The sequence below is a fragment of the Lipomyces arxii genome (assembly GCF_038497795.1).
Source record: "Lipomyces arxii strain Phaff 12-163 unplaced genomic scaffold V1512scaffold_18, whole genome shotgun sequence".
Classification (NCBI taxonomy): domain Eukaryota; kingdom Fungi; phylum Ascomycota; class Lipomycetes; order Lipomycetales; family Lipomycetaceae; genus Lipomyces; species Lipomyces arxii.
The window spans coordinates 39,486-54,623 of record NW_027117717.1 but is presented as its reverse complement, the minus strand read 5'-3'; the positions used below and the strand labels follow the sequence as shown (position 1 = coordinate 54,623).

Below are 15,138 nucleotides of genomic sequence, written 5' to 3'. Positions count from 1 at the left end.
AGAACGCGAATGCAATTTCTGAATTTGACGTAAAAAGACAAAATACTTTGAATGTCACTTCTACTTTTCCATGCTTCTCTTATACGAGGTTCACAATGACCTCGTTGCCAGTCCACATTAACTACACGTCTGTGCCAGCTTCATCTCCGGATGTCATTCTGGGTACAGACATCTATACATACGAGCATGGCCCAGCAACGTACAGCGAAACTGCGATCCCGTCGACACCAACGACGTCAGCAGCACCACAGCAAAACATCAGACCTACGTTAGGTGTAATCATCTCACATCCGTACCCGCCATTAGGCGGCAGCAAGAGCGATCCTGTCATTCGGCTACTGGCGACCAAGTTCGTCGAGCAGTTCCGCAAAAACGTTGTTGTGTACGCGTTCAATTTCCGCGGCGTCACGACCAGAACCAGCTGGACGTCAAATAAAGAACAGGCGGATCTCATGGCAGTAGCATCGTCGCTTATCGACTCGTATTCTGGCGTCAAAACGATTCTGCTAACCGGCTACTCTTACGGCGCACTGATTGCTGCTAAAGCAGACGTGTCCGCATTGAAGAATTCCAGCGGCATCAGTATCGCGTATATGCTACTGTCTCCACCGCTATGGCCAGTCAGCGCGGCAATCACATTCACAATGAGACCAAAGTCCAGCGAGCCACAGCTGGCGTATCTTACTGAACCATACACTGGTTCAGTCGATGGAACGGTGCTTGTGGTATACGGCACAAGAGATAATTTTACTACAGAGCGCAAATACCACAAATGGACTGCCATTCAGCTAGACCAAGTGAAGGAGCAGCTTCAAGGACACAAGTACGAAAACGAAAGCCTGCCGGCACAAGTGGTGGAGATCCCACATGGCCCACATTTTTGGAAACCGAAGGAAATAAACAACAAGTTATGGACAAACCCTCAAGTCCTGGCGTTTTTGGAGGGCCTGGTGTCTGAACGTTCCAGGTTTGAGTTGGATTCACCGTCACCATCACCATCACCACGTTAAGTGAAGTACATATTGAACCCTCAAAGATAGATTTCCAGCTACATATTAACACATTCGTAAAATCATGTCATCAATTATTCGTCCTCCGTCTTAGGTGTAAACACCCGCCCTATAATCGGCATCTTGTACAGACCCCCACCAGCACGCCAGTAATAAATTGGTACTCCTGCCAGGACGAAAAGTGCTGCAAATGACGCTTCCATTGGCGCGGAAAACACGCCTCTGGATATGAGAAACAATGCTACGCAGCAGAACATGATTGGCATCAAGATAAACGTTTTGTATGGCCGCTCAAGATCAGGCTGTCTAAAGCGCAACACAATCACCCCGAGAACTGTCATAAAGTAAAACACATACCCTGCGACACCGTAAAACGTCAAAAGAGAGTTGAACTCTCCGACCACGACATACACGACTGCTAGACCCGCTTGTAACATCAACGCATACATTGGAGTGTTTGTTCGCTTATTAATTTTGCCAAATACAGACGGCAAAAACCCATCTTTTCCTGAAACATATACCAGTCGGGCTGAAGTGAATGTGATCGCGTTCAAGGCACCAAAACACGATATGGCGACCAACACAGTGAAAACAATCGCACCTAGTCTACCGAAAACTTTTGCCCCAAACTCTAACGCAATTGCACTCGACTTTGTTAACTCCGATGTAGGCAAGACAGCGTAATACGCGATATTGGCCGCAATGTAACACACAATTACGATTGGCATGGCCGAATGTATCACCAGCGGTAAATCACGACTGGCATTTTTCATCTCAGCTGCAACATAATTCAAATTGTCCCATCCGTCAAACGCCCACAAACCTGCATATAAAGCGATTGCGTAGTTTCCCAACGAATTTGACGACCGATAAAACCATCCCTCAGTGAAATTTGCGGCTCCGTTCCCAGAGGCTAAAACAAACAACCCAATAAGCGTAACGCCGATCAAAAATGCAATTTTCAAAACAAGTAAGACGTCACCGGCGCGCGTTCCCAGTTTTGTGCTAATGGCATTGATTCCTGTGATGACCAGTATAGCTAAAATAGCAATGACTTTGTTAAACCACACTGAAGAGCTGAAATCCTCTTCTGCAAGGACATTACCAACAACATGTGTATACATTAATCTGCCAATATATTCTGCAAACACGATCGCTATGATAGCCGTACTACCAGGCTTCAAAACTGTGATTGCAGTCCACGAAAATAGAAAAGCAGTTAGAGGACCAAAAATATGATAGAGATACGCTTGGGCACCTCCGTTTAAGGGAATTGCCGTTCCCAATTCTGCGTATGATGCTGCACCAGTCCATGCTAGCAGTCCGGCCACTAGCCAAACCAGAAGAGATGCTCCTGGTGATCCTGCTTGAGCATCAACTTGACTGGGCGATGAAAAAATACCAGATCTAACCGTTAGCCAGCCAACATCTTTATTAAAAACAAAACCGCACCCTATTTGCAACCCAATTACCAATCCCAACCCATTAAGGACTCCTAGCCGCTTCTGCTTTTCTAAAGGTACAGCCTGTCCATCGCGAGTTTCCGTACTAGCAACTAAGGGATACAAATTGTCGCCATAATCATATTGTGAGCCTCCGTAAGAATGACTTCTCGCACTTTCAAAAGACAGCTGAAGATTTCTCAATTCCTCGTCATTCTCATAATCAAGATGTGAAAGCCTGTCTGATGAACCACGTGATGACTGGACATCTTCTCTGTCTTCTTGATCAGACGATGACACAAGCGATGCGAGTTCAAATGAATCTCGAGAGACGTCTGGTCGAGGTGCCATGCTGGATCAAATAGCTGAAGATTGTGTGATTTGGCGTGAAATGTAATGAGCCTAAACACAGATATCCATACTTTATTGATGTTCCCAATCGAAAATTATAGAGCGGTTTCTTATGAACAATTTAGTTGAAAGTGCATAAATCTATTTAGCATGAAGTGACGGATACATCGGTTAAACCTTAAGTTCAAGTTCTAGTACCACTCTGGATCCCGACAGCGGACTACGTTTTAAAAAGAAAACAGAACATTTATTATGTCAAATAATAAAAAGTAGCTTTAACCTTAAGCAAAAAAAGGGCCTCTGGACTAAGTTCAACGAAATCCTTTGGAATATGGATAGTTTGAGCCATACTGCTTACATTCGCACCGATTGTGAACATCAAACGGCGTGATATCGACATCAGGCAACGCGTCTGGTATAAAAAGATTTATGTGAGTGTAGTCTGGGCCAATAAATGCACAAGGCTGTGGTTTCGTAGGAAATTTGAAATCCGGCAGTCCTGGATGAGTGACTTCATCTTGCTTGACTTGAGCCATTTCATTAGTCAAGTACTGCATGAGTTGTCGTTCATCTTCACTGTTGGTCGAAGACTGAGGCGGGTGGTTTTCCTCAGTTAAACTGTCAGTACTAGAACATGAACCTGCAAATACAGTTTCTGCATCGCTGCTCAAAAAAATGGCATTATCATCGAGACCGCTCTCATCACTGTCACTGTCTTCAGGCAATGCCAACTGGGAAGATTTCTCTTTATAAGAATAGGCTAAAACCATAAGATCTTCACTTGACGGACTACTATCCGTTTTCATTTCATCGGACGTACAATTGCTTAGTTCAGCGTCAGTAATTGTCACTGGGTGATGTCCTTTAGCACCAAAACTCTCAGGTTCATTTTCGTATATTTGATCGTGAACCAAAACAACACTTTCAGCAGCATAAGCATGCAATTTAGCCCATCGTCTTGGATGCTTCTCTTGTTCTGGATTAGCAATCATGCCCGTCGGCTTACCCAAACCGACTATATTAGAACTAAAGCCTGACATTGCATCAATACAGTATTTGGCAATCAGATATCCAACTAGTTCACCGGCAGACCGCTAGACCGCAACCACAGCAACGATTAGAGAAACAGAAAGTAGAATACTACAAAAATGAGCGACAGCAGCTACAAAACCAATGTCCTTCACAGTAGCAGTAAAGACAAAAAAACAGCAACAAAATCAGTACAGACAATAGCAATCTTGATCAAATATTTTAGCACATAATCGGCTTTGGTGATAGGTTTAGATTCAGGGAAGTGATCCAGGCTGCTTGTAGAGAAAGTACGAAATTACCCGGCCCACGTTGTTTACGCGACGCGTCTTTCAACTTTACGTGACTTCACACGAAACAATGCAATTAAGACAATGTATGGAGATTTGGCAGCAAAACTAATACAAGACTCGAAACGGACTCAGTCGCTAGAACTACTTCCACCTTATCAAACAGACTTGATAACTTCAATTATTCGAGAAGTTCGCGATCTTCATCGTGATGTTGAAATCTTATTAAGCCAACAAGGTCCACACTTTAGAGCATCACAAGATAGAAAAGCTTCATGTGCTATATTTGTATTACAGCTTTGTATAAGACGGAATAAACGATGCTTACTAGCATATCATGCTCTAAGGGCTCGAAGATTAGAGGTTTTAGCTTGGTCTGGAGTAGAGACCAATATTACAGTCGCTGATGATTTTGAAGAAACTGTGTTATTTGAGCGACCTTCGATATCGTCTGGATGGCATCCTGATGAAGAAGAGTATTTCAGAGGCTACGGTGATATCCTCGCAGAATTGAAAGGCGAATGGACAGATATTGATATTATTGGTTCAATGGAGCCTCCTCGTGATCTATTCATTGACGTCCGAGTTCTTAAAGATGCCGGAGAAATACAAACTGAATATGGGTATGAATTAGATATGAAACTAACTCACGAGATGCTAATTATGTAATCAGCGCTATCACACTTACTAAAAACAGCCAGTTCTTTGTTAGACAGGGTGATGTAGAGCGGCTCATACAACAAGGATACTTACAACGTCTTAGCTAGCATTAATAGCAGTTTAATAGTTTAGATTTAGGCATTTATTACGGAAGATTTGTCTTATTCATACGGTGTTTTTGCTATGATCGATGCATGGAGTTGTATTATAATACTAAAAATTGATAAATCGCGATGCGGTCATTCGCAATGAACACTTTCACCAAAAAGATACTTAGCTAGACACTTATAGTGGCGGCGGTGGAATATATCGCGGTCGTTTCTTCATCGTTCGTGTGCCAGAAGCCGGTTCTGGCATACCTGTAAGTGGCATACCACCTAGTGGAGTCGGTGGCGCCGATGATGAGCTGTCTATAACAGGACCTCCTGGAGGCACCGACCGTGAAGGACGAAGTACACTAATTGATGGAGGCAAGTCGTCTGAAGTAGGCGGCTTCGGCGTTGGTGTTGGTGTTGACGCAGTCGACGTCGCCGGCGTGACGACTCGACTCTTTGGCGGAGGCGGAGGTGGAGCTGCCGCCTTGCTTGACTCCGGATCCTAAATTTCAATTAAATAAGACCAATTTTTACAAACATGTAAACTTACCTTTGGATTGATCCACTTCTTAAGATCTTTATCATAAACCATCTGCATGCCTTCGCCTAGTTTTGCCCTGATTGCTTTGGGTTCGGCTTCTTTAGCGGTTCCACGGTGCATCCAAGAAAACCAGCCTTTTGCAGGTTGTCCTTCTATAAAGAATTAGCTACACTTAGCTCTGCATGACCATCCTGACAATTCATACCTTTGAAACTAGAACTCTTATCTTCACTTTCCGGTCTTTCGGTCTCAGCCTGTTGCGCAGACGAGCCCTCGTTTGCTGGAACTCTCTTCTTTAAAGCGTTGTTTCCAAGACCCAAATCATCTTTGTCACTGTAATTTTCAGGATTATCGGACGGCTGGCCGTACACAGCCGGTTCAACTTCTGGATCGGGTCGTGCATACGAGCTCATAATGTTATCTTCTTCTACAACCTTGGTCGACCGATCGCCTTCATCGTCTGCTTCATAAGGAGGTGTATCATAAGGCGTGTAGCCATACCGTGGCTGCTCATCGTTGATACCATAGTTCTCTTGAAGACTTCGCGGCCCAGGCATTGCTTGTTCGACAGACGCTATTGGCGGGGAATACGAGTCGTTCACAGGTTCAGCTTGAGGTGCATTGTACCCTCCCCATCCTTGATGACCATATCCGTCATTTAAAGGTCCATTTGAACCAGCAGGCGCGTAAACATCCAGCGATTGATACTCGAGCTGCGGTATGTCAATCGCATTCCCACTTGCCGCGTATGGTGACACAGTCCGAGCCCTAACGGGAGCGTAAGCGGCATTAGCAGATGACTGGTAAGACGTTTCGCTCGCAGGCGCATATGGATTGGAAGTCGGGGTCATTGCTGAAGCCGTATGATCACGAGGAAGTGCATAAGAGCCATTTTGGCTAGACCCATAAACGTTCGGTGACGAAGTTTGATCGCGAGCATATCGATTTACTCCGTTCGAGTTGATCAGCATGTCTGGCTGCGGATTATACATAGATGTTCGCGCAGAAGACGGAGACGACCCATAGGCCCGCGGATTGTAAATGTTGTTGCTACCGGCACTAGATGAGTACGAGTAGTCTCCCGATGCACTGTACTGATGCACAGGTTGCTGCAAGCCATACATTCCCGAAATATCCGCATTTGAGTGTTGTCGTGATATTCCAGGACTACTTCCAAGTTTCTTGAATCGACTATCGCCGTCAGAGTGTTCGGCCTGCGATGCATTGTCGTCATCGCCAGCAACAAACTGAGCAAGCTTTTTGTCAAAGTTTCCCCATACATTTCCGAGTGATGGTTTTCCAAGCATGCCTCCTAACCACTTCGACTCAGTCGACGGCGATTCTGAAAGTCGCTGCGCCAAATCGCGCATGTCGTCGATAAATGTAGCATTATACACAAAACTTGTTCTGGGAGTAGCTTTGATGGCACTTGAAATATGTTCACAGTATTTTCGCGCTTCCGCAACAAATCCGTTTTCAGCCAATATTAACGCGTGCTGGTACTTAAACAGCTGCAAATGAGGAAAGACAGTGCTCTGGCCAGAAGTGGGTCTCAGAGATATTGCCAGCTCATAAATCTCACTCAATACAATAGAATCCATGTCCTTACTAGATGCAAAGGGATTCCGGTTATAGTCGCCGCTAAGAAGGGTATAACATGCTGTTGTGTCGTCAGCTGCACCAAAAACAGCCTGAGACTGTGCAAACAGGTAACATGTATGAGCTCCAGAGGTGTAGCCATAGCTGGCCAACAAATTTCCTAGACTGAATATAGCATACACATCGTTAGGAGACCGATTTGAAAGGATCATGGCTAGAGTTTCTCTCCATTTTGTAAGCTGCGTCGGCGTGGGCGGAGATTGATGAGAAACCTGATTAGCGGGAACTATAGGTCCTGAGGCACCTGGAGGTATCAATGAATCAACTACAAAGACTTTAGTACAACACAAAAAAAACCATAAATTTGCTTACCAGATTCCGCGCCACATCCAGCAAATACCTGGTAAACGACAGCTAGACTACTGGAGTCTGGGATAGATGATGATGTAATTTCAGCTCTCACAAATTCCTTTGCGGCTTCTTTAAATCGATCCTTGCTAATGGTACTTGAGATCAGTAAAGCATGAGCCCATAAATTGCTGTCCAATGCACATGTAAGAGCCCCCTCGGTGTCACCTATTAGCAACGCAAAGCGAATCTTTGCCAAACTGCTCGACTTTTTCTCGTCAATGGAGCCAATAGCACCATTAAACACAGAACTTGCAGTTCTCATGTGCATACTATATAACTCTCCAGCACTGGTAAAGTTTGTCGTCTCTCCGTCTGACACACTAGAGGCATGCTCGGGGATAAGAGCCAACCTCACTTGCTTAGCAGTCTCTGAGCTAATTCCAATATCGCCGTCGTTTTCCAGAACAAGCTTCGTGCATTTCCAAAGAGCAATTTTGTCTTCAGCCATCAACTTGGCTTCAGCTCCTATCGTCTCGTATATTTCTCTTTCTAGCATCTGAATTTTTTCTTCCATCCATTTCAACACCTCTTTCTTTTTTGACTTGTTCGCACCCTTTGCGCCGGGCGAATAAACCGGTCCAGGGAACTTCGTCAAATTAATATCTATAGACGAGCCGGTAATCACATCTTTTGCTTTATGCACTCTAATCCTCGAATTGACAAAATCTAGTCCAGTGGCAGAGTATCCCAGATTGTGGTTAACGGTCGGAAATATTGTAACAATTTTACCAGTGCCGCTCCATGAAAAGACTGGGTGTGGCAGAGGCACTGACGACTTTGATGGTTTTGGAGATGGAGCGACACTGTGAGAACTGACTACAGATGTTGGCGGAGAAGAAAACAATCTTTCGTAAGTCACTACTGGAGGCGCTTGATGCAATGACTGATGCTCTTGTCCTGGCGGTACTTCAAGATAAGCATTTGAGCTTGCTGGCGAATCTGCTTGCATGACCTGTACATTTGGTGATGGTAGTGGTTCATACCCTGTATGTGCTAGGTTGACAGATGGCGAGTATGACTTCACTCGATCAACCAATTCTTGACTGTGCATTTGTGAAGCTGACGGGAAATATGCATTCTGCGTCTGTGACGATGCGCTAGTTACTATAGCAGGAGAGTAATCTGCAGATGATTGGCGCAAATGGCTCTGGTGCGGAAAAAGTTGAGCAGGTCTTGCGACATTCGCCGGCGGCGACACGGCAATCGGCGGCGTTTGAACCATTTGAGTCGTCTGCGGGGAATAGGCGCTGGAAGAACGTTGTGGCAGAGTGAAAGGTGGTGGGATGAATGGCGGGTCATATGCATTTGACCCTGTATCTCGATGAAACGATTGTGAAGTCGCTATAGAAGGGCGGTTCTGGACCGGAACATTTGATAGCGGTGATGCCACGGGAGCAGCCGTATATCCATAATTCGAGGGTGTTGGCACATAAACATTTGCCGCAGAAGCACTTGTATATGAAATCGAAGTATCTGTTGTTGGTGCATACGGATTGACAGGTTGAACATATGTAGTGGTAGCTTGCGTGGGTGGCGCAACATTGAAAGGCGCGTTGTATACGGTTGGAGGAGCGTATTGTGATGATCCTGGCATTGGAAATACATGTTCGTTTTTAACAACAGCATTATGCTCAAACTGGTCGATCCGACGAGCAATTCTAGGATTGACAGGTATTGGCAAATCCTCAAAAAATGACTTTGGCTTTGAAACCGGAACCGGTGTTACTACTGGAGGAACTGAATATGAATAAGACGTGGCACTATATGCAGACGCAGGTGCGGATGGAATGTAGCCTGTATCTTGTTCAAATGTTGTAGTAGGAACAGCTTCAGTTTGTTCTAAATTCTCTTCATCGTCTGGCAGAAAATCATTGTCTTCCAACAAAAAGTCGAATACAGGTTCAGCTACGGTAGGCTCAACCTCTGGCTCGACTTCATTCTCTGGGGCGTCTGGTGTCACGGCATCTGACTTCATGGCAATTGTAGCAAAAAAGTCGTCGTCTGCTTTTTCCAGCTCATCTTCCTTCTCTGGAGCGTCTGGGGTCACGGCATCTGACTTCATGGCAATTGTAGCAAAAAAGTCGTCGTCTGCCTTTTCCAGCTCAACTTCCTTCTCTGGAGCGTCTGGTGTCACGGCATCTGACTTCATGGCAATTGTAGAAAAAAAGGCGTCGTCTACTTGTTCAGTCATAGTGTAATGATGTATGCCTTAACCCGTAAGCTTTCCTAACCCTTAATCGTCTATAAATGTCTTTTTTTATCTCAAAATCGGTTACATAAATTACTTAAGGACGTGTTCACTTCGCTTTTCGCTGTTAACTGATGTTATGATGTTATGTTAAGCCGCACGTATAACCCTAAACCTTTGCGCATTTTAGCTCGCATGCTCTAAAACGCCCTAATCCTGAAACCCTAGCGCATTGTTATCTGTACAAACCCTTATTGCTTACATTGTTAACTAACATGTTAAGCGGAGCTGTTTCTGCATGGATGGGGTGTTACAATATTAACTCATCTTCAATTATGACATAAGCTGTATAATCTATGGACATAGGGGTAAAGTTTCTTTCTTCTATATTCGAACTACAAATCGCCATCAGAACAAAATATATCTTGAATTAACACTCGGATAAGTCTGAATATATATAGACTAGTAGTTACTATTGAGTATCTTAGTAGTAATTGAACTCTACTAGTATATCCTGTAGACATAAAATAATGGTAATCAAAAGCAGTAGTACTTAAATACTGCATTTCGTGCTGCTGCTTCCCCGCGAAAATCTGAGCTCAATTGACTATAGTTATAACGAGTCAGCAGCCAACAAGCTGACTCTCTTTGCTGTCAATCAGACTCAACCGGAACTAGACAGTCATGTTTAGGTTATATACAGCTAAAACTAGAAATTCAAGTTATATTCAGACCAGTGTCTCTTGTCCAAAGTCGTGGACTCGTTCACTGAAGGTATACCGCCGGTTGGGCTGCGTTATGATATTTAAGTATTTACACTGTATAGAATTCACAGGTTACGCCTTCAAAATTGTCAAAATTGTTTTTGCCATCTGGTAATAAGGCGGCTGCATCAGGAGAACGAGAATCAACTACGGATTTGCTCGCTAGAGCCGGATTCATCCGAAAATCATCGGCTGGTGTGTTCTCGCTACTGCCATTAGGAGCTTTGGTTCAGCGAAAATTAGCAGCAATCATACACAGAAACATGTACTATGCTGGTGCGTCTGAAGTTTCGCTGCCTTCATTGCTTACACCGACCGCATGGAAAGCAACTGGCCGATACGAAAATTCCGAATTATATAAATTGAAGGATTCCAGCGAGTCTGAATTTTTGCTGGCTCCAACTCACGAAGAAGAGATCACCTCTTTAGTAGCCAAAGATGTGTCTTCATTTAAACAACTGCCGCTTAGATTATATCAAATTGGAAGAAAGTACAGAGACGAAAGGAGGCCACGCGGAGGAATGCTTCGTGGAAGGGAGTTTTTGATGTTAGATTTATACAGTTTTGACAGTACAACTGAATCTGCACTTGAAACATATAAAGATATTCGTGCAGCATATAAGTCTATTTTTGACTCGATCGGAGTCAAGTATGTTATATCGGAAGCAGATTCAGGTAGCATTGGCGGAGATCTTTCCCATGAGTATCATTATGTCAGCTCTGCCGGAGAGGATACATTAGTTGTATGCGGATCTTGCGGGTATACGGCCAACAATGAGGTAGCTGTATCTTATCCGTCTCATGACCACGCACCCGACGCCGATAGCGTTGCAGTTACATATGGGTTAACTAAGGATGGTATACTACTCGTCATGTATCATCCTCCAGACAGAGTAGTCAATTACAACATAATCAAAAAAGAAATCCCGACATATGACTCATCAATTAAAGACCCAGTTACGGCATTCACGAAAGACGTTGACCCAATGCTCCAACGAATTATACGGGTGTACGATGAGCGTGTCCCGGAACAAGCCTCGCTACCTGATCTTCCTGTCACGGTCAATATTGGGAACATCACAACGGTTCGCTTTCCATGTGTCGAAGTTGCATTAAAGTCACACCCTCGAGAGCTTTGCCCCGTTTGCGAAGATGTACTAGATGAGGAACGAGCAATCGAAGTTGGCCACACTTTCTATTTGGGAAAAAAATATTCGGAACCACTGAAAGCAACATTCACTGACAAAGACGGTAGTAGAAAGTTTATGGAGATGGGTTGTTTTGGAATTGGCATGTCCCGAATTATTAGTGCAATCACTGAAGTTACTAGAGACCAGAAGGGACTTGTTTGGCCAGTATCAGTTTGTCCGTATGAGGTCGTCATTGTCCCAAAGCCCAACTCGGACAAGATCGATAACTTGGCTGTCAAGATATTTACGAGTTTGCGAGAAATTGGATGCGAGGTAGTGGTTGATGATAGAGACAAAAGCTTTGCTTGGAAATTAGGCGACGCAAAGTTTCTTGGCTTCCCAGTCAGTGTGGTGATTGGCAACCAATTCTTACAGTCAGGTGAAGTTCATGTAGAGTCAAGACGAACAGGTAAGGTTGAGACCTGTACTCCTGAAGAGGTTGCAGCCAGGGTTGCATACTTATTGAAATCCGAACGTACAAAATTGATATAAGCCTCATAATTCTGTGTATAGATAATTGACAATTATTTGATGCAACGCCCATAAAATTCCATGACAAACGCCCATTAAATGACATGACAACAAAACAGTAATCTTACTTTAAACCTGGCTTTGTCGTACCATCTCTTCATAGACACACCAGGCAATGCCGGAACTAAGTCCCTTTCTTACAATACGGAGGCCTAGTCCGTCAAACAAACATCTTGCACCGCTGTCCTCTCGCACTAGTCGTCCAAAGGCGGTCCACATTCTTGTTCCATACTTTGTTGGAAACAGCTGCATTCTGGTTTTGACCGCGTCAAACGGATTTGTCGCTGCAACAGCAGCTGTAGCAGCAACAGTCGAGCTCAATGCATTCACAAGAATCGACATAGACGGAGACAGCAACCGAGACTCGTCCAGTACATCATTATTGTTTCTGGGCAAGAGAATGATTGGGATCCAGTCTTTCGCTAACTCATACAAGAAAACATAGATACCTGCATAGGGAGTATCACGAACGAATGTAACACCAAACCCATAGAAGAACCCTCGCACTCCATGAGAGCTGTATATAAGCCTAGCAGTTTGCCAGAGTGTTGCGTTCTGTGCTACACTAGACTCATACCGTACCTTGAGAACTGTAAATGGCATCATGATAAACCCCACAAATCCACGCGCCAGGCCACCACTTAGAAAGTTTGCATAACCCTGGATTTTTGGTAAAACAGATGAACGAACTGAGGTTGCTGAATCTAAAGTCGATAATGATTTGTCATGGTCATGAACGTAAGATCGCATTGAATGCAAAGTATAAAAGTATAAACCTGATCCCAGTGAAGTCCTAAGCACGGAAGGCAAAGTTCCTCGCCATAATCGCCGTACAAGATGTAAGAAATCATCTGGTACTACAGTTTGTGAAGGTGTAAGCAACTCGTTCCATGATGCACTTAAAGTGGAAGTCGATGACTGCTGAACTCTAGTCTTTAATAGATCCAGTGGCTGAAGCAGTATAGATGATGAAAACCCAGATACAAATCCAGAAACAATCTGTCTGGATTTAGAGACCGACGACTGCTTATTACTTGCAGTTGTCAATGGTGTTGACGACATGTTAGTTGCTGATTACATAGTTTGAGTTTGACTTCACGACAAGATTTACAACTAGATTGTACAAAAAAATAGAACAAAAACTACTTGACAACAAAATAACCCAAAAACTGGTAATACTATTATTATTAACTAGACTTTTTGCACTTGCGCCTGAGCCTGTCTATCAGAACGATATCTCTTTACATACAACTTTCACCGAACTTAAGCAAATGCACGAGCAACAAACACTTGAGTTGCTCTCAAAGCCTGGTACTTGACATCAGGATCTGGGTGAGCCATCATCTCCATAATCTTAGTCTTGGTGCCCATCTTAGTCAAAACTCTAAGTCCTTCAGGAAGTTCAGTAATGATGGCGGCAATGTCATTGCTGGCCACTGACAAGACAAGATTATCGTCAGAGGTAGACACAATTTTGGCCAGCTCCTTGAGAAGCTTCCAATCATCCTCCTTAAATTGGTCAATATTTCGCTTCCAGAAATCAATTGATTTGTGAGCAGGGGACCATCTTAGACGGCCAGAAGTAAGCTCAGATAGATACTCATCAAAAGTCGACATCAGGTCATGTGCTTCTTGTAATGTGCTAGTCAAAGTTACAAGGTCAGACTCAAGCTCCGAATCAGTCCATTTTCGTTGCGACATGCTTTTAATGACAGGCAGTCCGGAGACGACAAGAAGAGCAGGGACGTTTTCTTCTGGTGCAATAGTGACGAGGTTATAGAATAGTGAGACGCTGACTCGAATAATTTTTTCCTTGATTGCAGTCTTCATGATATCCAGAACAATTGGAATAATGTCGCACTTCTTGTTAAGTTCCTCAGCCGGTCCAAGCTCAAATGCAAGCAGCCAGAAGACCAAAATTGTGTAATACTGAAGTTGAAGACCGCCCCGGCCAGCCTTCAAAATCTCTAGCAATGGGGGCCCGTAAGTTGTGATCTTAGTCCAGAAGAGAGGGCGAGTGCATTTGACGGCAAGAATAGCACCGTATGACTGAGCAGCAAGATCCTTCAGACCATAGTCTTCAGATACTGAAAGCTTACAGGTGAATTCAAGCAATTTCTGAACGGTGATTGTCGAAGGGGAGTCAGTGGCACTACAATGGGTTAGTTAAGTTGAAAAAGCACCCTGAATTGACGACTAACATGACCAAAAGAAGAATGACCTTGGCTGTCAAAAGCGCGGTAGCCTCATCATCGCTTTCCAAGAGCTTAAACAATGCATCAAAAAGTTCTTGCAGTGAGTTTGCAGTAACCGCAAAGCTCTCACAGGCTTGAAATCTGTTATTTAAGAACTAAACCTTCAAGATTTTAATACATACCCACTAGTAGGTCTGCAGCAAGAACAAGTGAGTACTTTACAGCGTCTCCCTTGGGGATCTTAGTGAAAACAGTGCAGAAAATAAATGCATAAAGAGAAGCATCCTTTAGAAAGTGAGTTGGAGCTATGAAGTATCACAACAAGTATTCTGACCTTTGCAAGGGCCTCGACCTTAACATGGTCAACTGCTTCAAGAGCAGATGCCTGTTCAGCAGTCAACCCATCTGGACCGACAAGACTGGTCCACGTAACACCATTGGCACGAGTTTGTTCCTCTACTTCATCGAGGTATGCGTTCGAGAAGATGACACTGACAGGAGACGGGACCTAAAGTAAAGCGAACATGTTAACACTCTCCATAAGAGACAATAGACCATTTAGAACACTCCAGAACAGCAGAACACTCAATTAACAAATGGTAGTCCGAGCAAACACAAATGGTTAACCTTACCTCTTGAATTGTAACAGTTTCCGTAGCCATTGTTGAATTCGTGGTGAATATTCAGTACTAACTAGATGCAACAATTCTCAATGAGCAAACGAGATAACGCTCAACCTACCAGAAAAGAATATATTAAACCCTAAGCCTGACATCTAAGCAAAGCTTCGCCTAACCCTGGAATATAGCAAACCTTAATTCTTGCATCGGTCTTGAGCGCCA

The 15,138-nt window shown here is 44.0% G+C and overlaps 8 protein-coding genes across 8 annotated transcripts; 3 read left to right on the top strand and 5 right to left on the bottom strand.

Moving 5' to 3' along the window:
• The first annotated feature begins 41 nt into the window (after nt 1–41).
• Nucleotides 42–1,053, top strand: V1512DRAFT_266287 (Alpha/Beta hydrolase protein). The gene has a single exon (XM_066917068.1). The coding sequence runs from the start codon at nt 96–98 to the stop codon at nt 1,008–1,010; it is 915 nt and encodes a 304-aa protein (XP_066769975.1). The 5' UTR covers nt 42–95; the 3' UTR covers nt 1,011–1,053.
• On the bottom strand, nt 946–3,015 carry V1512DRAFT_266286 (amino acid permease-domain-containing protein). The gene is made up of 2 exons (XM_066917067.1): nt 2,463–3,015; nt 946–2,417 (listed from the first exon to the last, which is right to left on the bottom strand). Exons 1-2 carry the CDS (start codon nt 2,801–2,803, stop codon nt 1,085–1,087), a joined length of 1,674 nt encoding a protein of 557 aa, XP_066769974.1. The 5' UTR covers nt 2,804–3,015; the 3' UTR covers nt 946–1,084.
• Nucleotides 3,016–3,059: 44 nt separating this feature from the next.
• On the bottom strand, nt 3,060–4,080 carry V1512DRAFT_266283 (uncharacterized protein). The gene has a single exon (XM_066917066.1). The coding sequence runs from the start codon at nt 3,841–3,843 to the stop codon at nt 3,115–3,117; it is 729 nt and encodes a 242-aa protein (XP_066769973.1). The 5' UTR covers nt 3,844–4,080; the 3' UTR covers nt 3,060–3,114.
• A 126-nt stretch (nt 4,081–4,206) lies between these two features.
• V1512DRAFT_211281 (uncharacterized protein) lies at nt 4,207–4,889 on the top strand (the record flags this gene model as incomplete). The annotated part of the gene is made up of 2 exons (XM_066913527.1): nt 4,207–4,745; nt 4,796–4,889. 2 exons carry the CDS (start codon nt 4,207–4,209, stop codon nt 4,887–4,889), a joined length of 633 nt encoding a protein of 210 aa, XP_066769972.1.
• Nucleotides 4,890–4,957: 68 nt separating this feature from the next.
• Nucleotides 4,958–9,748, bottom strand: V1512DRAFT_266279 (Sec23-binding domain of Sec16-domain-containing protein). The gene is made up of 3 exons (XM_066917065.1): nt 7,390–9,748; nt 5,624–7,342; nt 4,958–5,570 (listed from the first exon to the last, which is right to left on the bottom strand). The coding sequence occupies exons 1-3, from the start codon at nt 9,401–9,403 to the stop codon at nt 5,380–5,382; spliced, it is 3,924 nt and encodes a 1,307-aa protein (XP_066769971.1). The 5' UTR covers nt 9,404–9,748; the 3' UTR covers nt 4,958–5,379.
• A 466-nt stretch (nt 9,749–10,214) lies between these two features.
• Nucleotides 10,215–12,112, top strand: V1512DRAFT_242167 (uncharacterized protein). Its single transcript, XM_066914279.1, has 2 exons — nt 10,215–10,390; nt 10,443–12,112. The coding sequence occupies exons 1-2, from the start codon at nt 10,301–10,303 to the stop codon at nt 12,060–12,062; spliced, it is 1,710 nt and encodes a 569-aa protein (XP_066769970.1). The 5' UTR covers nt 10,215–10,300; the 3' UTR covers nt 12,063–12,112.
• On the bottom strand, nt 11,843–13,175 carry V1512DRAFT_266275 (mitochondrial carrier domain-containing protein). The gene has a single exon (XM_066917064.1). It carries the CDS (start codon nt 13,161–13,163, stop codon nt 12,171–12,173), a length of 993 nt encoding a protein of 330 aa, XP_066769969.1. The 5' UTR covers nt 13,164–13,175; the 3' UTR covers nt 11,843–12,170.
• Nucleotides 13,176–13,195: 20 nt separating this feature from the next.
• On the bottom strand, nt 13,196–15,000 carry V1512DRAFT_266274 (armadillo-type protein). The gene is made up of 5 exons (XM_066917063.1): nt 14,929–15,000; nt 14,631–14,804; nt 14,479–14,581; nt 14,303–14,429; nt 13,196–14,253 (listed from the first exon to the last, which is right to left on the bottom strand). Exons 1-5 carry the CDS (start codon nt 14,956–14,958, stop codon nt 13,365–13,367), a joined length of 1,323 nt encoding a protein of 440 aa, XP_066769968.1. The 5' UTR covers nt 14,959–15,000; the 3' UTR covers nt 13,196–13,364.
• Between the last annotated feature and the right edge of the window lie 138 nt (nt 15,001–15,138).